Source organism: Gossypium arboreum, chromosome 7, assembly GCF_025698485.1.
Source record: "Gossypium arboreum isolate Shixiya-1 chromosome 7, ASM2569848v2, whole genome shotgun sequence".
In the NCBI taxonomy this organism is placed as follows: Eukaryota; Viridiplantae; Streptophyta; class Magnoliopsida; order Malvales; family Malvaceae; genus Gossypium; species Gossypium arboreum.
Genome location: NC_069076.1, coordinates 95,347,549 through 95,373,015, shown reverse-complemented (window position 1 = coordinate 95,373,015; position 25,467 = coordinate 95,347,549). Strand labels below are relative to the sequence as shown.

The 25,467-nt window shown below is 32.4% G+C and overlaps 2 protein-coding genes across 2 annotated transcripts; both read left to right on the top strand.

Annotated features, from left to right (window-relative positions):
• Window positions 1–3,297: 3,297 nt before the first annotated feature.
• LOC108477073 (uncharacterized) lies at window positions 3,298–4,691 on the top strand. The gene is made up of 2 exons (XM_017779518.1): window positions 3,298–3,847; window positions 3,967–4,691. Exons 1-2 carry the CDS (start codon window positions 3,298–3,300, stop codon window positions 4,689–4,691), a joined length of 1,275 nt encoding a protein of 424 aa, XP_017635007.1.
• An 18,297-nt stretch (window positions 4,692–22,988) lies between these two features.
• On the top strand, window positions 22,989–24,648 carry LOC108489864 (uncharacterized). Its single transcript, XM_017794563.2, has one exon. The coding sequence runs from the start codon at window positions 23,340–23,342 to the stop codon at window positions 24,087–24,089; it is 750 nt and encodes a 249-aa protein (XP_017650052.1). The 5' UTR covers window positions 22,989–23,339; the 3' UTR covers window positions 24,090–24,648.
• The last annotated feature ends 819 nt before the right edge of the window (window positions 24,649–25,467 follow it).

Sequence of the window (25,467 nt, the reverse complement as noted above, 5' to 3'; positions counted from 1 at the left end):
ATGCAACTTGCTGGGTTTCCTTCAAGTGAGTGTGGCAGCTTAGTATGTTTTCTTCTCAGCACCCATTCCATTCCCTTACTACTCCATAAAAGTACCATCACCTCCATTCCACAGCAATGCTTATCCGATCCTTGATTGAATTCACTGCAAGTACAGATGGTGAAGCTGCACTCGGTCTCTACAGATCCTTATCCAGTCTTCTTCTGAATTTCTGCAATTTTCCAGAAGGAAAATGATTAACCTAAAAGGTAATTTGGCTTACCAAACCAACTTCCAAGCTTCCTTTGGTATACACGTCCTATTAACCAGAAAAGTTTCCAAAGGTCTTTTGATATTTAGCAGTCAAAATGATGTAACTTCATTTTATGTTTATTTATATATTAACTAGTAGTTTGGTTTGATGTCGAGCATGGGCAGGGCCCTTTTTCTTTCTTATCGACTGATTGATGAAATGAGAAATGGTAGCTAACCAATCTTCTACTTTTATCATGCTCTTTTTATGTTTGCCCACTTGCAATGTGACAATACCCCATGAAAAAGAAACTTTGGCTACATAAATAACCCACCCAAATTTGATCTAATTATTTTTCAAAATTTAAAATATAGATTATTTTAAATCTCCATACTCATGAATAATCCATTGGATGAGAGGCAACAGGTGGCAAAATTGCACTTCTTATTATCTCTTGATTTGTTGTATGTAAAACTTGTAGGGAATGGAATGGGGGTCTTAAGGGTTCGGCTTATTTCTTTTCTTATCCCCATCCCCATCCCCTCTTCAATAATTGATATAAAAGAAGGTTTCAATAATTCTCAAGATTCATTTTTAGATATGATAAAATAAATTTCAAATTTTTAAAAGATAAATATATTAATACAAGGTAATTTAAACTTAAATGTTTTAAAAGATAAAAAAATTAATCTAAAACCATCCAAACTAAAAAAAAAACCAAAACTTACAATATATTTTTAATCAGCTTGTATTTTATTAAAAAACTATTTTTTAAATGACAAGGACCAATCAAAATGATAGAAAATAATTAATTGAGGAGGGCAAGAGTTACCCCGAATCAACAGACTCTCCCAATACACCCGTATCCTCAAGCCTACCTCCGTTACAAGAAACAGAACTATCACACAAAAGAATAATGGCAAAATTGAAAAAAAAGCCCTTAACCTTTGGGGGCTTTGTATATATGCCCCTAACTATTTTTTTTTTGAAATCGGCCCCTAACGTAATGGATTTTTCAGACATCAACCCAATTGAAACGGTAACCGTCAGCTGTCTGTTAGTCAACAGCCCGATCAAAAAAGTTGGTCTACGTGGCGTTTCTGTTGACTGATGACGTGGTAAAAAATTAAACAAATTTAATAATCATAAAACAAAAAAACCCTAAATCTTTAAACCCCCAAATTCAAAACTATCTTCCCAATTTTTAAAATCCCCAAATCGTGAAATTCCCTAAATCCTTAACCTCCGAAATCTTCATTGAATCCTTAACAATCTTCAAATCCCTAAATCTTGAAATACCTAAATCGTTAGCATTCCGAAATCTTCTTGAAATCCCTAAAATTTTTACGAATCAAATCTTTGAATCCCTAAAACTATTAGGAACGAAAAAGCTTCAACAATCATGAGAGTTTCTGCAACCCAAAATATAAAGGTAGGTGCTTTCTTATTTGGTTTATTAGGAAAATAAATTCCATTTTTGGTTTGATTTGTTGGTTATTTGTGATTTACTATTGCAATTTTAATATGACAATGTACGGTTTGTTTTGTGGATTTTTTATGCGATAGTGGTCCCGATGTTGTTGATAAAACTGTTGTAAAAATTGTAGATAGTTAATTGTGATTTATTGTTGCAATTTCAGTGCCAAAACTATTGGTTTGTTTTATCAATTTTTGATGCGACAGTGGTCCCGATGATGTTGATTTTTGTTACCCAATCAAAAAGATGTTACAATTGTAGACATGTGTTACTGTTTTGTATAGTATTCAAAGATGTGGTCCCCATGTAGGTAGTGAGTTTTTTTTTTATTTTTTCTTATAAAAATGTTTGTTTATTCAAAGCAATTTGTTTTTGCTCAGAAAAGATGTTAAAATTGTATACTTTTGTTACTGCTTTGTTTGTTTTGTTAATGTTTTTTGCTTACAATGTGTTACTGCTTTTTGTAGATGTCATCAGATTATGAATATTATATCATTTTGCATGTGGGTGGGCACTTTGTAAAAGACCCATATGTTAGATATGTAGGTGGGGAAGTGATTAGGCTTAAAGGGGACCCGAACATAATATTTTATTTTGAATTATGTAAAATAGTCAAAATTGGGTTAGGGGTTAACATTGTCATGTTAATCTATTTTCATGAGCCTGGTACAGTAGGGTTACAAAATAATCTAAGGGTGATTTACAATGACACTTCCACCATAGCTATGTTGGACTTTGGGTCAAGTTTAAGGAGATTAAGTTATATGTTGAACATGAGGTTGATAACCCTATAATTGTAGATAAAAAATTTTTGTTGACTACTGGGGAGGGTGATGATGAAGGAGTAGAATCTGATGGTGAAGGTGATCTAGAAAAGGTAGAATCTGGTGGGGAGGGTGATGTAGGAGAGGTACAAGCTGATGGAGAGGGTGTGTCTGCTATTGGTATTGAGGTAGATGAGGATATTGGTATAGAAAGTGGTGGACATATTAGTTTAGGGTCTACTGTTGAAGAGGATAATGATAGTGAAGTTGCTGCAAATGAATATTCTGGTGATTTTGTAACATCAGATGGGGTGGATAATGTTGCTGATGAATATGTTGGTGATTTTGCAACATCAGATGGAGTGGATAATGTTGCTGGTGAATATGCTGGTGATTTTGCAACATCTGACGGACTGGATAATGTTGCCGCTACACACAGTGGAGAAGAGGAGGATAGAAATCAGACTGAGGCATGGGACTCAAATGAACATGGAAGCTTGGTTGAGTCCGATGAAGATGAAGAACATGAAGATAGTGAGAGAATGAGAAGTAAGTTTCTCTTATACAATGATAAGTTAAAATTTAGCCTGAGAATGTTGTTTAAGGATGGAAAACAGTTTAAGAGTGCAATTCAAAAGTAATCCAAAGAATGTAGAAGACAACTAAAGTTTATTAAGAATGAATCAAAAAGGGTTGTTGTGAGGTGCATTGCTTCCCCTAACTGTCCATGGAGAATTAGGGCTAGCTATAATCCTGTTGCGAAATACTTGCAAATAAAGAAGTTTCAGGATGAGCACCATTGTTCGGTTAGTTTTAAGAATAAAATGGTGACTGCTGATATGATTGCCCAATATTTTGAAGCAACTATCAAGGATCATCCTAAGATAAAGCTGAGGGAAATTCAAAGAAGATGTGCTTCTGAGATGCATGTAAATGTGACCATTAACTGTTGTTATAGAGCGAAGAAAATAGTGAATGAGAAAATGGCTGGGAATCATAAGGAGGAATTTGGCTTGCTATGGGACTATGCTCATGAGTTAAGGTCAAAGATGCCAGGAAGCATAATAAAAATGGCTGTTCATAGGGTGACAGCAAACTCCCTTCCACATTTTAAGAGGTATTATGTGTGCTTTGATGCACTAAAGAGAGGCTGGAAAGCGGGGTGTAGGCCACTCATTGGGCTAGATGGTTGCTTCCTAAAAGGCCTATTTAAGAGTGAATTTCTCACAGCTGTTGGAAGAGACGCAAACAACCAAATGTTCCCTATTGCATGGGCTGTGATTGAAGTGGAGTGCACTGATTCATGGGGTTGGTTTCTCAGTCTTCTATCAACTGATTTGGGCTTGGAAGATGGGTATGGGTACACAATTATCAGTGACCAATAAAAGGTTAGTAAATATGCAATTTTAAGCTTGGTATTGTTTTTTTAATTTATTATTTGTATTTAACTAAAATTTTCTAACAATCTATCACGTTCACTAATTTGAATTAAGGCCTTGAGATTGCAATTTCTGACATACTATCAAGGGTGGAGCATAAGAATTGTGCGAGGCACGTGTTTGCAAATTGGTTAGGGAGGAAGTTAGGGAAATCTTATGAGTGTGATTTCTGGCAGATTGTGAAGTGCACGACTAAAAGGGAGTGGGAGGATCTATGTTCAGCACTGGAGAAGAAAGATAATGATGCTTACGATAATTTGATGAAAAAGTCTCCAAAGATGTGGACTAGGGCATTTTTGGGGACAACTTGTAAATCAGATATAGTTGAAAATAATTTGTGTGAAGCATTCAATCCAAGCATTGTCAAAGCCAGGTTCAAAAGCATTATCAGAATGCTTGAGGATATTAGGATCAAGATGATGAATAGGATAATACAAAAAAAGAAGTTATGTAATGGATGGAAGCAAAATTATGGTCTATTGGTGAAAGCTAAGTTTGATGCCAACAAGAAGAACTGTGTAGAGTGGCAACTGATATGGAATGGTGAAAATGGATGTGAGTTGAGGAAAGGAAGTTATCAGTATACAGTGGACCTAAGCCAAAGGATATGTAGTTGTAGAAATTGGCAAATTAGTGGGATTCCATGTTCCCATGCATGTGTTGCCATGTATCACTTAGGGCTTCAACCAGATGAATATCTGCATGAATATTATCACATAGATACCTACAAGAAAGCTTACTCTTCTCTAATGCATCCCATAAATGGGCCACATGATTGAGAAAAAACTGATATTCAGCCAGTGCTACTTTCTATTAAAAGAAAGATGCCTGGGAGGCCCAAAAAAAATAGGCGGATAGCCAAAGATGAACCCAAAAATTAAAGCTTGGTCACTTGAGTAGGAAATGTTTACTCATGACATGTACTCAATGTGGCCAACATGGCCATAACAAGCGGTCTTGCACAAATTCGGAACAGGTACAGTGTTGTTTTTTAGTTATAAATATTAAGTAAATTTTTTACTTTAAATTTTTTATTTTATTTTGTCTAACCAATGATTATGGTCAATTTTTTACAGCAACATGCACAACCAACTAAACAAAAGGGGAAATCTTCCATTAAAAGGTTAACTACCTTAGATAAATCTAAGGGAAATCTTCTATTTTTTACAGTAAGTTTCTTCTTTTTACTATTGATATGAGTTATTTTATACATTGTTAATATTAATATAAAATACTCTTGTAGTCTGGTAGAACCACAAGGAGCATGGTGACAGCTTCATGCCAAGATGGTAGTGGACAAACTTCTTCAACGCCCAAGTCGTGAAATAACAAGCGAAAGGCTCCTCTCGACCACCTGGGAACACAAGAATCAGCTGCAGGAAACATGAATAAATCATCATTTTTTTGTTTTGAATGACTTCTGTTGTTTTTCTTGTGATTCATTGTGATAACTTGCTTCTGAACTTATGCCATAATTCATTTATCTATTTGTATCTATATCTATTTTCTATTTCGTAGGACCATCTCGTGACAGCTCGTGATCCAAAAAGTACTGTGTAAGGTATTTTGCTTACAACATTCTGGTTTTGAAACAGAAGATGGTAGTTACATTTTGAGCCTACAATATTCTGGTTTTGGAATACACCATTGTTGAATGTTATTTTGTTGCCTTGAAAACCAAAATGTTGGTTTTCTTTTTGGTTTATGCATAGCTCACTCATATTTTGGTTTTTGGCTGGTATAGCGTTGATGGTGTATAGGGTGAATGGTGTATAGACTAATCATATGCTTTTGTAAAGTACATTTATCGAAATTGTAAAGTACAATTATCCAAATCATATGCTTAAATGATCAAATTTGTCCTTTTAGTTTTATGTTTATTGTCACTGCATTATTTATTAAGCTTAATTAAATTAGGCATAAACAACAAATATTGGTTATTACTTCCAAGCATAATGTTAAATTATATAAAAAAAAAACAACCAATATTTTTCAATCAACATTTACAACTGCTAGCTGCATATACCTCTTACCAGTACTGCCAAAAAAGAAACCTATGGTGATGCATATAATACATAACATAGAGCAAGAAAATAATATCTTATACATTGACTTCTCTTTCTTGATAACTTTAATTTTTAGCTTCGTGGTCAACATTTTCTTCTTTAATGCTACTTCTCCTTCAACACCACAAATTGATCTATCTCGTTCAACCTCAATGTCAACAGCTCTACTAACAGCTCTACTACCACCATTATGGTTACCATCAAATGCAGCCAAATCTAAAACATTCTTTCTGAGTGCTAAATTATCCTTCAAAAGATTTCGTTCACTATCACGCAATTGACGCAGTAACTCAGTCGCACAGTCACACAGTCACACATTTTCCCATCTACCACTTGAAGAAATCATAACCACCGTCCTACAAACAAATCCCAATTCAGCCAAATTGAAATAATCCAAAATAAAAACAAAACAAATACTGAGATTTATGAAATCATCAAAATTGAGCTTAAGCTCAATTTGCAAATAAAAATTATTCACTTACCCGAAAATCTGAACAACCATAAAACCTCCTCCCCGAATTTAAATCGCTCCATGAAGTGTCTCCTGGAGCTAACTTATTGCAGTGACATTTTACTGCTAGTCAATCATAGGCATACTCCTTCCATGATGAAGTAACAACATTTGCATATGACGATTTTTTCTTCGAACCATGCGTTACCCAACCTCCAGGCTGACTATTCGAACTATGTAAATCGATGATTTCAGGCGACAAGGAAGAAAATAAAAATTTTCGGAAAGATTAAGGATTTCACGATTTGGTTATAAAGGATTTCATGATTTCGTTCCTAATAGTTTTGGCACTGAAATTGCAATAATAAATCACAACTAACCATCTACAATTTTTAGAACAGTTTTATCAACAACACCGGGACCACTATCGCATAAAAAATTGACAAAACAAACCCTACATTATCGCACTAAAATTGCAATAGTAAATCACAAATAACCGACAAATCAAACGAAAAATGGAATTTATTTTCCCAACAAACCAAATAAGAAAGCACCTGTCTTTCGATTTTGGGTTGCGGAAACTCTCACAATTGTTGAAGCTTTTTCGTTCCTAATAGTTTTAAGGATTCAAAGATTTGATTCGTAAAAATTTTAGGGATTTCAAAAAGATTTCGAAATGCTAACAATTTAGGTATTTCAAGATTGTTAGGGATTCAATGAAGATTTCGGAGGTTCGGGATTTAGGGAATCTCACGATTTGGGGATTTTAGAAATTGGAAAGAAAGCTTCAAATTTGAGGGTTTGGGGATTTAGGGTTTTTTTTATGATTGTTAAATTTTTTAATTTTTTGCCACGTCATCAGTCAACATGAACGCCACGTAGACTAACTTTTTTGACCGGCTGTTGACTAACGGACAACTGATGGTTACTGTTTCAATTGGGTTGATGTCTGAAAAATCCGTTACATTAGAGGCTGATTTCAGAAAAAAAAAAAAAAGGTTAGTGGCATATATCCAAAAGCCCCCAAAGGTTGAAGGCTTTTTTTGCAATTCTGCCAAGAATAATAGTTAAGCAAGTTGAAATATCATTATAAAAATGCTAGTAAGCTTCAGTCAAGGCCACCCAAGAAAGACGATGAGCCACCTTATTAGCACTTCGACGTACCCAATGGAAGGACACATTCTAAAATTGTTCCAACTGAGTTCGGCAATCATCAACCAAAATTCCGAGTGCTGAAAAATCTAGAATCAAATACTGTAAAGCAGTAAAAACCTCTAACAAATCCATCTCTACTACAACCTTATCAAAGTCTTTGACCTTAAGCCATAGCAAAGCTTATCGGGCTGAAACAATTTTTGCAATACATCGTCCAAACAGTCTAGAACGATAGCCTAAGAACACTTTCAAAAAGTCACCATAATTATCTTGTACAACTGTGGCAAAACCAACAGATCAAGCAAACATATCCAAAGTCGCATCAATTTTGCACTTAACAAAGCCAAGTTCATTGAAAAGAGGAACGACATATTGTCAAATAGCACAGTTTCTATCATCAGTAACAGTGATCGAATTGAGAGCATTATAAGCAAATGCTCCTCCTTGAACATGTTGTAAACTATTTAGTATCACTTGAATAATAACAAAAACTATTAAAGTAAAAATAAAAGAAAATTGAACCAAATTGTAAAATAATAAGTTTCACAAATAATTGACTAAAATAACAGTCGTAACACCCCTAAATCGTCTTTTTTGCCGGAGTAAAGTTACAGGATATTACAACAATTAACAGTTTGATAATACATTATCACAATTCAAAATATTTATTTAATCATCAAAAATTAATAATCATTCATTATTCATAGTAAATACTAAAATGAGACTTAAATCAAGCATTCGGAACCCTAAAATCAGTTTAGAAACAAATGTGGACTAATCTGAAACAAAATAGAAAAATATAACAAAAATCGAAAACAGATGTTACACAGCCGTGCCGCCAAGCCTTATGACAAAGCCTAGACCATATGGCTTAAAGACATGGTTGTGTGGCCAAACCATGTAACAACCTGAGTCCGTGTAACTTAGGGTCACATGATTGTGTCACCAAGTCGTGTTGCACAAAAAATCAAATCGTGCTTGATCGTATGCATCTAAAATAACTTCAAAACCAAGCCATTTCAACTACCATTCCTTAGGTTCCATACCAAACCATTTCCAAACATTTTTACCTATTCAAAACATATTAAAACATGTCAAAATATAGCAATTCACATTCAACCTATGTGCCTAACCAATATGCCCTCATTGGCACCACATTTCAGTATAAACAAAAACCATCCAATACAAGTCATAATCAACATATTAACCTTATTCAGTCATCCAATAATGTCCATCTAACATATGTTATAATCAACTATTTATACAAACCTTCTAATGCCAATTTGTCACCAATTGAATTTCACCAATTAACCTATCATGTATGTACCAAACCAACAATGCATTGTGTTTAAGAAAACATATGCCATAAATTACCAAACCAACCAAAATATCATTAAGGATTTACATAAATACACATATTTCATAATTCAAATGGCATAAAACATGACCAAATGTCACCAACATGCATATACCAAAGCCCTATTTACATGCAACTTATAACTAAACCAAAGTGAACAATTAGTTACCAATTAAGTTATCGGATAGTGTGATCTCCAAAAATAATCCAATCGACAACTTATATCCGACGATCTACAAGGAAGAAAATCCAAAACGAGATAAACTTGCTTAAAATGTAGTAAGTTCATATTGAACGCAAACTTTAACTTATTGTAAAGGACTTAACTTAACCTTTCACAGTAAAAATCATAACCAAGGTTATGAATTCATTTAATTGCCTATACATATCACAAGTTTCACCAGGTTAGTAAATTCACATATATGATGACATGTAACTTCTTCATGTCATAAAGCATATACAAGTAAACACATTTGATATACCATTCATCCATCATCTATTCATTTAACATTTAACATTTCACATTTTCATTTTAAGTTTTCATTTCAAATGTCACTTTTACATATTTATATCCATACATTTCATATAAACACTTCATATAACTATTTCTATATAGCCAAATCATATAAACATTTCATATATTTATTTCCATACAATCAATTCACATAACCATTCCATATATCTATTTCCATATAATCAATTCATATAACCATTTTGTATATATGTTTAAATATAATCAATTCATATAACAATTTGAAATATTCATTTTTCCACCGATAAACCACAATGAAATAGCATTGGTTACATGGGAATAATGCTCACACAAGCTCTGACTGTAACTGTATATGCTCATACAAGTTATGGGTTGGAATGTTAAACTACAAGATGCTGCTCACACGAGTTGTGGAGAATCCGCAACAAATGCAGGACCTCAGCCATCGGTAGGGCATCCAAGACCAATACCCGAAACGGTAAATAACCTTAATGACATGTCATTTGAATCCTAAGCATCCACGAGGTTCATATGAGCCGTAATTCACAATCATATCATATAAATGATTAAGCATTTATTTGTTACATGAATTCAACTATATATTTTCTCCATTTTCAATCATGACCTTCAATTATAATTTCATTTCAATTTGAACCATTCAAAGCTTTAAATTCATAACATCATTAATTCAATCACAAGCATAGAAAAATTATATTATATTACGCAAACATCAATTAACTCAATTTATATGCTATACGAATTTATCTAAACTGATTCTACAGTAAACATGACTCTAGGGACTAATCAGTAATTTTTTCTTTTTTACATTTGTCTATCGACTAATCATTTTCTTGATCTATATTTAATAATTTAATTCAATTATCCAATTCAAATACTTTTAAATATAAACTTGGCATAATTTACCCTTTGATCAACATTTTATACTTTTACCCTAAACTTTTAACTTTTATTCAATTTAGTCCACAAATCCGAAAGTTTCAAATTTATCACAATTTCACCGATTTCATGCTAGTCGAATTTTCCCTTATGTCATTACAACCCATAATTATTAAAATATTACAAGAATTTCATGCCAAGTTTATTATTTTATCAATTTAGTCCTTAAACTTAAAACTAATCAAAATCACTTTACAAAATAGTCCTATTTAACTATTAAGCTTAATAATCCATCATCAAACTTCAAAAACATCACAAATCCATCAATTTCATAATTCAAACATTCAACAGTTTTATGAATTAGTCTCGGGATTAACTAGATTAAGTTACAATGATCTCAAAACATAAAATTTATAATAAAAAAAAATAAAAAAAGTGGCTTTAAAATTCATACCATACAAGGACTGATTTCTTCCAAAATTTTGAAGCTTTTTCCTCTCATTAAGAATGGCACTCAAACGGTGGAGGAAGATGAGAATGAACCATTCTCTTTCCATCCATTTTCGTTCTTTTAAATTACTTATTAATTATTTAATATTTTTATTACAAATTTAACATGTTTTTATAATTAAAATCAGATGTTTAAACCATATAACTTGAGTACTAGAGTCTAATTACCTTGTTAATCCTTCGACGTTAACCATTTAAGCCATTTAAATAATAAAAATCAATGGCGATTAACTTTTATATCATTTATGATTTAGTCCTTTTTCCTTAATTAACCTATCAAACATCATAATTTTGGAACCAAAATTAAATACACCTATATAGTAACTCCACTTAACTTTAGGGACCTCATTTTTAAAAACCACTTAACTTTAGGGACAACCACTTGAACTTAGCTATTCGTTCAATTTGCAAAAATTATTAAACCAAAATCCAATATAATATTATAATTGACTTGTAAATATTAAATAAAAATATTTACAAACTCACATGTCAAATTTGTGGTCACAAAACCATTATTTCTGACACCACTGGAAAAATGGGTTGTTACAATAGTCCTCGACAATAGCACAAAAAACCTGGAACAACGGAAATATGCAAGTGTACACAATCGTATCAAGTAACAAAGTGAAAAATATCAAGTATTGTCTCCATAGGGACTATTTAGGCAAAAATTCATGAATAAAGACTAGCAAATTGGTGGCGGAAAATAATATTTTTAAGAGTGAGATGAGATTAACTAAATTAATCACACTAATAAATACTTAAGTATGCAATTAAAATTATCATAGAAAATTTATGCGAATCTTAAGAGTTTATCACAATGGCATGCTTGTGTCAGAACGATCATCTTTCCTAGCCTAGAATTATTCAAACTATTAAAAGATGTTACGGGAATTCCATGGATAAATTGATCATATATTAACCCTAACTGAATTTAGTAAAATATTTAACTTATTACTAAATCGATTTCACATATTTCTATGTTCAACAGACACAAAATTTCATAAGCAAAACATATTACGAGTTATGTAAGGTAATAATAGTTTTGGTATTATTACAAAATTAATCTCTACATAATTAAACATTACACCATACAAGTAGTTTGTCAATTAATTAAAACCTTGTTCAGATGAATTAATTAATTCATAAATCTCTTCACATTAAACATGTATAAGAAAATTAATAGTGATTTTACTTGTATGAATAAATTAATCAAAAGCACTAAATAACTTTTAACAGAATTGAAGAAAGCAATGTACAAAAATCAAATCATTCTAACACAAATGAATCTAAGCAATCATGATTATATTAGAAAGAAAAAACTTAGTTGAAATCATGTTTATGAATTAAACAAGAACAAAAATTAAAGGGGAAGAAGAAACTCTAGTCGGTTTTGAACGATCCTGAGGCGTAAATTGTTTGCTCCCTCTTTGGATCTTCTATCTTGTCATCACAACTAAGCCAAGCATCCTCAGTATAGCTGAATTATGGTTGCTCTCAAGGCCTCACAAAACTATTTCTCAAGAGGAAGAAAAAGGGTATGGAAAAAAGAGAAAAAGAAGCTCAAATGGAGAGGAAATGAAGAGAGAAATGAAGAATGAATGGGATAATGTAATGAGGAGGGAGAGGGGTGGTATTTATACATGAAGAGAGTAGCTTCCATTTGCTAAAAATAGCAATCAATACCCTCTTCCTATGGTCTGCCTTTGATAGTAGGGAGAGGGGTTGAGATGGCTTTGCCAAATTAGCTAGGTGCTTGAATGTGAAAGTTTAAGAAGTGAAGGGGTTGAAACGGGTAAGAGGAAAAAGTTTAAGATTGTTTTTCAATTGTTAAAATCAACTTAAAATAGCTAATTTGGGCAGCAACTTAAGTTGGCTCAGGTTGCTCTCTCTTGTGGATTAGTCCCCTTCAAGTTGAATTTTCTAAGCCCGTTTTCCTTACATAAAGCTATCTACTTAAATCACTATAATTGAGAACTGGGCCAATTGCATTGTAGGGGTTCAAAATCAATTTTTTTAGGCGTCCATGGTTGCTAATTAATCAGCTAAAACTTCGAAAATATCCTCATAATTAAATCTTCCCAAGGTGACTTCCAAGCTGATTTTGCTCTCATTGCGCAAAGTTGCTCAAAATTGACAGAATTACATAAATTTAATATCAAAATAACTAAAATTCAAGATGTGTGATCGGCGTCGAAACCACCAAAAATAATTCCTACAAAATAACTTTAAATAGTAGTAAAGGATGGTAGTAGGGTCGAATCAACAGGGATTGGATGTTATAACCAACTTCTGCATTTATCTTGTGGACAGAAAGTTCATCGTGTCAAAGGTCGTGACAAAGGTCGTGCCCACGACTCCAAACAGACCTGCAAAAAAATTAACAAATAAATCTGGGGGTTTTGAAAATGTTTAGAAACTAAATAATTGGAACAACATAAATAATTAATTAAATAAATTAGAAATTAAATTGGAAATTAAATTCAAATTTTGTAATCAAAGATAATAAGTCTTAGCCCTAGACTCGGTAGATTCCGGTTTAAGAATCTATCCTTGAAAATTGATCTTCTCTTCCAAATGATAAGCTGGTTTATAGCAGTGAAAAACGTCCTAACCACCAATTCTTCCTCTCGTAGCTGGTCCCTGTACGACCTGCAAACCAACCCTTACCGATTATCTAACCGAGATACACATGTTCTCGATTCAAGATTTCGGCAGCCTTGCTCTCTGAAGAACCCAACTCAAATCAACGGCCTCAACCGTGTGGGTCGTTTAAACCCGATCACTTCTTCTTTGATTCGTTTCTCCAACTGTCAGTAAACACGACTCCAGCCTAACGTGCACTTTGACTTGAAATCGAATTTAACTTTAAAGGATGGTTTGTCTATCCCAATACTTAGGGAAAAAAATGAATATCAATTGGAAGCATTTTAAGTACGAACTAGTATCTCACAGTCCCCGACCGGAAAGAACACCAACCTAAAGTTAAGATAGGATTTAGTGTAGCATGGATTTAATCATGCTTGTAGGTTGTGGAAGGTGATTGGATTTGTATGAAAGGTGGTAGAAGTTAGGAAGGAAAAAAATACTTGGAAAGCAATTAGACCAATTTTGAAAGAACAAAGAAATGTAAATGGAACAACAGAATATTCACGCCCAAATTGAAAGAAAAAAGAAAATAATTCTATTCAATTCTAAATTGAAATCAGAATGTAGAATTACATGTGTCTTTCCTAAGAACATTAAGACCCTATTTATATACATAGAATTTACTAATTTTAGCCTTAAATAATTTGACATAAAATTAAATAAATAAAAAATACAATAAAATAAGATTTTTTTTCTATTTTTGGCTTTTACAAAGTCAAAAACTCTGATGAGTCCTTAGCTTTCTCCATATTTTTTATTCGGCCTTATTTCATTAATTGTGTTTCAATTTGGTCCATTTCTGTTTATATTTGTCTCTTAGTGTTTCAATTACATCCCTAACAAGATTAAAACATAAAACATTAATTTAGTAGGGATCTATTTAGAAATAAACCGAATTAAACACAAAATATCATGCAAATTAACATGTTATTAGCTCATGCTTGTCCTCAAGCATGTTGTTTCTTCAAACATTAAAAAATATTCTACAATTTATTAAAAGTCGAGCCTCTTTTTCGCATCCATAATCAATGTAAACAACATAGGTAAAAATAAATAAATGCTCAGGATATATAGTTTAATCAACAAGTGTCATAAAATTGAAATATGTGAACTAAATCATTTCACTAAACTAAGTTTGAATCCAAAATTTGCAAGGCATTATTAATTAATTACGCATTAATAAAGATTTTTAGACACAGTCAAACCTTTTTATGCCAACTAGAATGACAACCCAAGTACTCTATCCCGGTTACTCAGTTCAAACAGTCTTTTTTTTCTTGAAGGCTCAGTTAATGGAATGTTTGCAACTTATCGATTTGTCACTCGAACCTTTTTACGCGAGATAAAATGACAACCCAAGCACCTTATCCCGGTTACTCAATTCGGTCACGTTTTTGAAACTTTCACTCATAACTTGAGCTTTTATTTATTTATATATGTACAAGCAAATATTTTTTTTCAAACAATCAATTTATATGAGAAATCTAGTTACATATATCAACCTAAAACACAAATGTCGACTAATCTAGATACCTCGAACACTTTAATTCAAAATTTGCCCAATTTTCCAAATTGACTAAGTAATGAGATTGAGGCTCAATGTCAGAATAAATTATCGAATAATTCTAGTATAAGATTGAACGTATGCAAAGGAGAGACATGCAACAAAAAACATGCATATTTACTATTTACTTACTATTTCAACCCCCTCCTTAATTTATGCTTGTCCTCAAGCATGTTTAATATGCAATAAAGTTCAGTAACCCAAGCAACAAGCAAAGAGAAAGGTTAAAAATACTCCCCATGTGTTTCTAATGATGTTGTCGGCGTTGGGAAATAATATTTAGTATTTAACATGGTGTGCCCATGCCATCATCAGTATCTAATTTTGGGAAAATTGATAACCTCCATTACGTACATGAAAATAGCACATTAACCTGATTAAATAATAATTTGGTTATTATTCATTTTATTTTTAATCCAAATTAAACTGAAATTTTAAAAAAAAATCAATAAATTAAAAATATATTTGGGTTGCCTCCTAAAAAGCACTTTTGTTTAACGTCGTTAGCTCGACGACCATAAATGTTATCCATTTGGCTAATTGAGAATTAATTTTTCCATCTTGTACACTTGGATGTTCTTGCAGAAAAGTTTCGACCTTTACCCACTATCTTTGAAGCCTTACCCAGATTCCCCTATTATTAGTGGATTGAGGTGTCTTTAAGCTTCTCCGTTCAATTTTGCATTTTTCTCTATCGGAATCCTTGTACGTTCTAGAAATGATTTCAGATCTAATTTTGAGGCTTTCATGACAGCTTCACGTATTGGTTTTTAGATTATCGATAATTCCTATTGCTTAACATCGAGATTTACATTCCTGTAAGGATGATTTGTAACTTATCATTGGGATGTCCCACATCATCATAAACATTAAACCTAACCACTTCACTGTCAAATTCCATGGTGAGTGTTCCACTCCAAACATCAATTTTCGTTCGTACAGTACTCAAGAATGTCTCCTAAGAAGTATTTTAGACAAATTGGCTGAGTTGTCATCCTCTATGTTGATAATGTAAAAGTCTGCAGGAAATATTAGCTCGTTTACCTTAACAAGAATGTCCTCTAGCACTCCTTCCGGATGCACTACAGATCTATCTGCAAGTTAAATAATTACACATGTTTCCTTCAAATGACCCGTATTAAGTAGTTTATAAATTAACAAAGGCACAACATTAATTGATGCGCCTAAGTCACACATGGTTTTTTAATATCGACACTACCTATTTTGCAAGATATAGAAAACATACATTGGTCCTTACATTTAGGTGGTATTTTTCTTTGTAAAACGACAGAGACATTTTCTCCAACACTCACCTTTTCATTGCCCAAGAGCTTCCTCTTACTTGTGCATAATTCTTTTAAGAATTTTACATATAGTGGAATTTGTTTAATCGCATCAAGATGAGGTATGTTGATTTCTACCTTTCGAATGTTGTCAAAGATATCCTTCTTTTCTCGCTTCTTACATTGGATTAGTCTTCTAAGAAACAGAGGTGGTATTGCAAATAATTTTTGTGGTGTTGACTCTGCTGGAGCCTTTATGTCAAGTTTCTTCTTATCTCGACTAGCGTTGTAGGCACGACTCGCGCCAGGTACGAAATCCAAAACCTTCCGACTCCTCAACGTCATAGCACTTATATTGTGTTGAGGGTTTGGCTCAATTTGAGATGACAGCTTAACTTGGGACTCCAAACAGCTAACCGTGAGCGCGAGTTTGCTCACTTGCTTATCCAATTCCTGTAAATGCATGTCAATTTTTTGTTGAAATTTCTCAGTACTATTGGCTAGTCTTTCCACTATGGCTTCCAAAGATGACTTTGGGGGTGGTAACTTTGATTCTAAGGCGACCTTTGTTGGTACGGTTGATTGAACTGAGGGTTTGACCCATAACTTAGATTTAGGTGATCTTTCACCCATATTATACAAGTTCAAGTAGGGGTCATATTACCTTTAGGCCAGTCCTGGAAAGTTATCGACAACATTTGCTTGTTCTGTCAAATCCTTATGTAAAATTGGACATGAGTCCGTTGGATGGTCTGGCTTAGCGCAAATTCCACACAACCGTACTGGGCTCTCATTTTATCTGTATACAAAGTTTGAACAACGTTAGTTAGCGCTTATCGATTTTATCTTTTAAAGATAAAGATTTTAACCCATGAACCTGTTTTATGGGTGTTGTAGCCGGTCGGAATTGTTAAGAGTTAGCAGCTATGGTTGAGATCAACTCTCAAGCTCTTTGAGGCGTCATATTAACAAGTGCCCCTCCACTTGCGGCATCTATCATTTTCATTTCCATCGGAAGTAATCCCTCATAGAAATACTGCAAGAGTGACTGTTCAGTCAGTCCATGTTGTTGGCAACTTGCACACAATTTTTTGTATCGTTCCCAGTAATCGTAGAGCGATTCAGTCTCTTTTTAACAGATTTCCATGATATCTCTCCTTAGTTCAACCACTCGAGCTGCAGGGAAGAGCCTGTCAAGAAACAAACGAGACATGTCAGACCATGTGTTGACAGATCTCGGAGGCAAATAAAATAGTCACTCTCTAGCAGAGTCGGCTAGTGAGAAAGGAAAAGCACGAAGTTTGATTTAGTCTTCGGTTACTCCCTGAGGCTTCATGCTTGTGCACACCATATGGAATTCCTTAAGGTGGATGTGTGAATTTTTGTTTTGTAGTCCACGGAAGGTGGATAGTAAATGAATCAAACTCGGCTTTAACTCGAACGACGTTCTTCCCGCCGGATAGGTTATACATAAGGGTTGTTGTTTAATCGGTGCCACAGCGAGTTGGCGTATTGTCTGTTCGGCCATCTTGTTTAGTTCATCGAACGAGAAAATTTCCTCGGTGTATGATATGGTTTCAAATTCGGGATTTGGCCGTTTACCACGTCGTATGGCTTCTCTTTGTAGTTGTCGGGCCAATTTTTCAATTTCTGGTTCAAACTCTATAGTTCTCGATTTTAATCTGGTCATAAGGTAAACAAACAAAAATTAGAGAAAATATCTCTAATCCCCGGCAACAACGCCAAAATTTGATGGGTGTCGAAACCACAAAAAATAATTCCTACAAAATAACTCTAAATAGTATTAAAAAGTGGTAGTAAGGTCAAGTCCACAGGGATTAGATGTTATAATCAACTTCTGCGTTTATCTTGTGAACAAAAAGTTTGTCGTGTCGAAGATCGTGACAAAGGTTGTACCCAAGACTCCAAACGGACCTGCAAAAAAATTAACAGATAAATCTGGTGGTTTTGAAAATGTTTAGAAACTAAATAATTTGAACAACATAAATAAATAATTAAATAAATTAGAAATTGAATTGGAAATTAAATTCGGAATTTCTTATCAAAGATAACAAGCTTTAGCCCTAGACTTAGTAGATTCTAGTTTTAGAATCGATCCTTGAAAATTGATCTTCTCCTTCAAACGATAAGCTGGTAACAGCATTTAAGAACGTCCTAACCACCAATTCTACCTATTGTAGCTGGTCCCGGTACGACCTGCAAATTAACCCTTGCCGATTATCTAACCGACATACACGTGTTCCCAGTTCAAGATTCAGGCAGCCTTACGCTCTGAAGAACCCAACTCAAATCAACAGCCTCAACCACGTGGGTCATTTAAACCCGATCACTTCTTCCTTGATTTGTTCTCGAAGATCCGAATATAGCATGGTCGACTCGTTTCTCCAACCGTCAGCAAACACGACTCCAGCCCAACGTGCACTTTGACTTGAAATCGAGTTTAACTTTAAAGGATGAAAGAAAAAAGAAAATAATTCTATTCAATTCCAAATTGAAATTAGAATGTAAAATCAGATGTGTCATTTCTAAGAACATTAAGGCCCTATTTATATACATAGAATTTACTAATTTTAGCCTTAACTAATTTAACATAAAATTAAATAAATAAATAATAAAATAAGATTTTCTTCTAGTTTTGGCTTTACAAAGTCAAAAACTCTGATGAGTCCTTGGCTTTCTCCATATTTTTTATTCAGCCTCATTTTATTAATTGTGTTTCAATTTGGTCTTTTTCTGTTTGTATTTGTCTCTTAGTGTCTCAATTGCGTCCTTGACAAGATTAAAACATAAAATCACTAATTTAGCATGGATCAATTTAGAAATAAACCGAATTAAACATAAAATGTCATGCAAATTAACATGTTATCAATGTGTCTTAAATCATGTTCAATTTAATTATTTTATAATGAAAGCTTTATAATGAAAGCACAAAATTAGATAGAAAATACTTGAAATTTGCATGAATTAATGTTCAGAAGGTGCTAAATAAGTCTATATTTCAGTATTTCCAATAATACTCACAAAGTGTCATCCAACCTTGATTAAATCAAGTCTTTCCAAAACAAAGGCCTCAGTACCCCTACAATGTTGGCACACATAGTGCATCAAGCAATCATACTAGCACATATAGTACATCATCGGATAAATCGAAACAAATATATTGACACAAATAGTGTATCATATGATAAACTAAAGCAAAAATACTAGCACATGTAGTGCATCATTAGCTAAACCGAAGTATATACCTGTACAATTAATAGGGTAACCAATTTCCAATTTCATCACATAGTTCAGTTCACGTTCCATCATTTTCAATTCACCATTCCAATACAACATACAACATGTTTCAACTCAATTTCATCTAGGTACCACATATCAATTAAATCATACTACTTTTTATTTTATTCAATTTAGTTTTCTATCTCGATAGACCATATCAATCAGCACAATTTAACTCATACAAGTATTATATACTCACCTCATTACTAATTTAAGCAATTTAACATGAATATGCAATAATTAGATTTATCTCGGATGATAGAATTACAAACCGAATGCTCGCCTTTCCTTTCCTTCTTGACAACTCGACGTAATCTTTAACTATGAGTAATAATTCAACAATGAAAAAATATCAAATTCCATATCAAATCACATTTAAATACAAAGTCATACATATTTTTCAATTTATTCAATTTAGTCTCTAAACCTGAGAAAATCATAACTTTCGATCTAAAACTTCGGATTAAAATTCGTTTTCACATATACTCAATAGTGACATCCTACTTTCCATTATTTACCAAAATTTTATAATAGTTTTATATTTTATTAAATTTTGTCCCTAATGTACGAAACCAACAATTTAGCCCTTTTCATAAACTAAGCTTATTTCTATCAATTTCACACCTAATTGTTCAAGAAATAAACAATGGAAACTTTCTAAAATGTTAACAATTTCACAAATTAGTACATGGCCTAGCTAAATTAAGCTCTCATGACCCCATATTCATAAAAATTACAAGAAAAATGATTTAACTTTCCTTAACTATTGATGGATGAATATAAAGACATGAAAATGACTTCCTTCCTTAGGTTTCTTTTTAGACGGTAAGAAATGAGAATGAGTAAGATAACACTTTCATCTCCACTAACTTAAGTTTATATACCTTAATTATAAATTAATTAGTCTAACTTAATTAGCGTGTTAATAATGTTAATTAGTATTTTAATTAAACTAACTGGCCAACATCATCAATGTCCACTACCTTATAATAGTAATTGGTTTACTTATCATTTTAGACCTTTTGGCTAATTGTTATTTAAGTCCCCAAGCCTTTTGACAATTAAAACTCTATAATGATTGAACTTTTACAATTTAATCTCTGAGCTTTAATTAACTATTAATTCGACAAAATTATTTGATTAATTATTAATATATTTTTATATTAACTTCATAAATATTCGTATTTAACATTTACGGACTCGATCTTTTAGAAATAATGTCTCGAAACTGCAATTTTTGACACTACTAAAAATTGGGTCATTACAAAAATAGTGTCTAAGAGTTGAGAAGAGGAAGGGAAGGTTTGGATTGGGATTATTTATATTATTTCAAATAAATAATTATTATAAATTTGCGTTCAAGGAGAAAAGTAAAGAATTTAGGATTTCAAATAAATTTATTATAACATTCTTATAATTTTTACAAATATTATAAAATTTTATACATTTTTATTTTTACCATTTTATATTTTTTAACAATTTTTTTAATTCTTGTTCCTTTTTGGAAATTTTTAGAATTAGGATTAAATTGATAGAATGTGTATATATTGAAGGTTAAATTTATTATTAGACTAATAAAAAGCCCATATTAAACTTTTGTTACTTGACTTAATAATAAAGTGGTTAAAAATAAAATTTCAAAAATTTAATGACTAAATTAAAATAAAAATTATAATTGAATAATCAAAACAAAAACGGAATATTTATATAGTTTACCCAATAATTAATACATGACATTTTATGGAACCCATGTAATTAACCTAAAACTATATAGAGAATAAAGAAAATATCAAAGATCATTTGTGGTAACTCTTTAGAATTTGAGTTTCTTTAATACCGTGTGTATCTCATTCAAATTAAAATACTGTAATTTATATAAAAATAATTGAATATCTATCTGTTATTTAAGTGTGTGATTGATAATAATTTGGTCAATGAAATTATTAAAATAATCTTACATATTTTAAATAACTTATTTTATTACTGAATGTACTTTTGTCTTTTCACTATTTAAATAAATTATACAAAGATTACAAATATTAATATTTGAATCCATGCTATCAATATCTATAAGGTAAACTACACCCAAGGTCATTAAATTATTAGTAAGTTTGCTTTTTGGTCACTCAACTATTCTTTAAGTTTTCATTTAAGTCCTTGAACTATTTGAGAGTTTTTATTTAAGTCTTTGGGTTTTTCTTTTTAAAGTCTATCTAGTGAGCTCCAAGCTATGGTTCAACGATTGATTTAATAGATTAATACTCATCGGCGAGTAGAAAAATATACCTTAGGTCCAAGTCAATCTAAAAGTCGATATCGGAGATTGGAAAAGAAGGTGGTTGTTTGGATTTAGATTTGCACATTCATGACGTTCAAAGTTGATTCATAAAAAAAAATGAACTTTAGAAGAAAAAGGGAATGAAAGCTTTCCATTGGTGCAGGTGGTGCAAATAAAAAAAAAGTCATACAACAAAGGTTTTAACAACCCAATTATTTAAATGAAAACTTTTTAAATAGTTCAATGACCATTTTTGTCACTTTTTTAAGTTGAGTGACCAAAATGTAAACTTACTAATAGTTTAGTAACCTTAGATGTAATTTACCAATATCTATGAAATCTTTTATTTTTTACCGTTTCAACCACAATTTTATCTTAATATTTTATACATTTCAAATTTGTTACACAAATTGTTTCACCTATATTATTTGTATATATTGATAATGTCATTACTTGAGTTGATGTCACAAGTTAACTCAATATCAACTCAAGCAAAATAAATATTATAATAAATAATTGCAATGCATTTAATATTCTTAATTTAATGTATTTACTTATTTACATTTCTTTTACTCAAAAGTTAAATTATTTTTTATTTTAATTTCAATGCGTATTGCATATATATTTTTTTTAAGTCAAAATTTTTCATTAAGGAAAAAAATGAAATAAAATGCACAAAAACAAGTAGGAAAGGTAAACTAAAACCAAATCATTATTAGGCTTATTCTATACACCAGAGCCTAAAGCCCCTCCATAACAGGATTATGCGCACCCTCTGTAAAACATGGAAAACACATGCTGGAATAGAAACATAAACAGATGGATTCGCATCAGATAAGGCTGCTCGTGCAAGCTTATGAGCGACCTTGTTGGCAGATTGTCGAATCCATCAAAATGTGAGATTTTGAAATTGTGTCTACAACACGCGATAATCTTCCAAAAGCAACTGAACTATTTTAAACTTGTTATGTTATTTTTAAACACACTTAATTGCTAAGTAGTTATTTCCACGCACATGCGTTAAAACCTTTAGTATTAATAATAATTATATAAGTGATAAAATCTTGACGTAGGCCATGAATTAAGGGAAAAAATGTCTAGCTGTATGTATGAGAATAATAGCGGGCAGCAGATTATTCTACCATGTAAAGTTTTAACTAACTTCCTATTCCTCTACTGACTCTGAGAGATAAAAGGCTGCAAATATGTCTATTTTTTTGGTCATTTATTTTCTGCTATTCACTTGATTCCTTCTACCTTCAATTATCATTTCTTCATTTTCATTTCCCTTTTTATCCCAAACAAAATCTTCCCCTGACACGCTTTGATTTTTGCATTTTTTGGTTCTTAAATTCTTTTTCCTTTTTGCATGTCATTATCTGAATAGCGTTTTTAATGCAAAGTTTCAGAGTTTCTGTTTTTGCATGATTGATTTTCTTATTATTGGAACAAAAATGGCAGTAGAACTTTGCTCAGACAATTGTGGCATCAGTCCAAGGATTTCATTTTCTCTTAATCTTTGTCATTTCGATGATGTCCCTGTTGAACAACGCCCTTTCCGTTCTAAGCCTTCTTCCTTGAATTCAAGCGTTGATTTTGATTTCGGCGTTGGTGAAACCTTCGAACAAGAAGCCCCCTCCGCCGATGAACTTTTCTCCGACGGTAAAATCCTTCCCACTGACATCAAGAAGAGCAACCCCTCTAAACAAATTGACCACTCTTCTTCACCACCACCGCCGCCATTGCCACCTCAGAAAGCAGCAGAAAGCTCGAAAGAAGAAGAGAAGCAAAGTTCAAAGCCAACTTCATTTTGGGGTTTCAAAAGGAGTAGTAGCTTCAGCTGTGGGAGTGGTTATGGCAGAAGCTTATGTCCTTTACCACTTTTGTCAAGAAGCAATTCAACTGGTTCTACACCAAATGCTAAACACCCTTCGCCAAATAACCCTAAACACATCCATTCACATAAACATGCTGCTGCTAATTCTATTACTAATCCATCTTTCAAGTCTTCCACAAGTTATCATCAAAAGCCTCCACTGAAGAAGACTGCTTATAAGCCTTATTACGGTAATGGTGTTCATCCTGTTCTCAATGTTCCTTCTGGTAATTTGTTCGGTTTAGGTTCGATCTTCTTCAATGGCAACAAAGCTAAGAACAGCTGCAAGAGGAAATGATATGATCCATACATGGATTTGATCCTTGTTAATTACCCATTTGAGAGAAAAAATGCAAATAGAGATTGGGGTTAAGAAGACAACAAAAGAAAATGGAAATGTCAATGGGGGGTGGGGGGGGGGGCGGGGACCAGGGGGTGGAAAGATATAATTCATGGAACCTGCTTTGGGAAAACAAAATGACAGGTACCACTGCTTTCATGGTTGTCACATGTTGGTTTTTTTTTTTCTATAATCTCCTTTTTCCCATTAACTTTTTTCCATGATGTGTTTCTCAAGATTATTAGACCTCATTTTGTTTCTCTTTAGAGCAAGTGCAAGTTTGTTGGTGACTGCTATCCTGGAAATGCTTCTTGATTTTGGGTATATATATATTTACTTACTGCTGGATAATAATGTAACTCATATGTTTTACTTATAATTTCCAATTAATTTTAGATAAGGTGTTTGATAGTTTATTATGTGAATTAAGATTTGTTTGTAATGTATGCTTTTTCAGACATCAATAGTTATGCTTTAATTCATCAGTTGGTATATATAAAAAATATATAATTGAGCATCTGTGTTGGCAAGCCAAATCATTGATCAATGGTTGGTTCTCTTGAAACTCTTTTTTAAATGTTGTGTAAATAATTTACTTGTAAGAAGCCAAAAGACATAATCAAAGATACACCTAAGCTTGCCTTTGGTTAGATGGCAGCACTCGCATTACTTTTTAATTGCCTTTCGTCACCTTATCATATTCCATATGCTTAAGTAAAAATAAAATGAAATAAAAATTGAAGATATATGGGAAAAAGAAAAACACCACCACAAATCCAAGAGAAAAAGAAATAGAAAAACAGAGAATCAGTTTATAGAGCCGCACTGGAATTTAAAAAAAATAATTATCAATGGGTTTACGAAGTCATCACGTCTTTCTTTCTTTTTTTAATTAAAATTTATTTTAAAATATAATTTTAAAACATTTGAATTTTTTAATTCCGATTATGATTTTTTATTACACAGTATACAAAATAATTATCATAGACTATATGTTAATTATAAATTGGGCTTCCATAATGAACTTTATTCAAGTCCAATTAGTTAGGCCAAAAATGTCCAAATAGCATAACCCAAAAACTAAAAGTACTATATAAGTTTGAGCTTTGAGATATCATCTCAAATATTAATTAATTTTCAAATCATATAAAAAATATTGAAAATAGTTTAAAATAAAGAAAAGAAAAAAAAACAAAAAATGGTGTTGCATGATGAACAAGAGGCGTAGGCGAAGAGGCCCTCACGTGTGTCCACGTCATCTCCAACGCATTGCAAATCTAATCCAAAATCAACGTTTTCATTTTATAAACACAAAACAGTCCCTCCGCCATTTTCA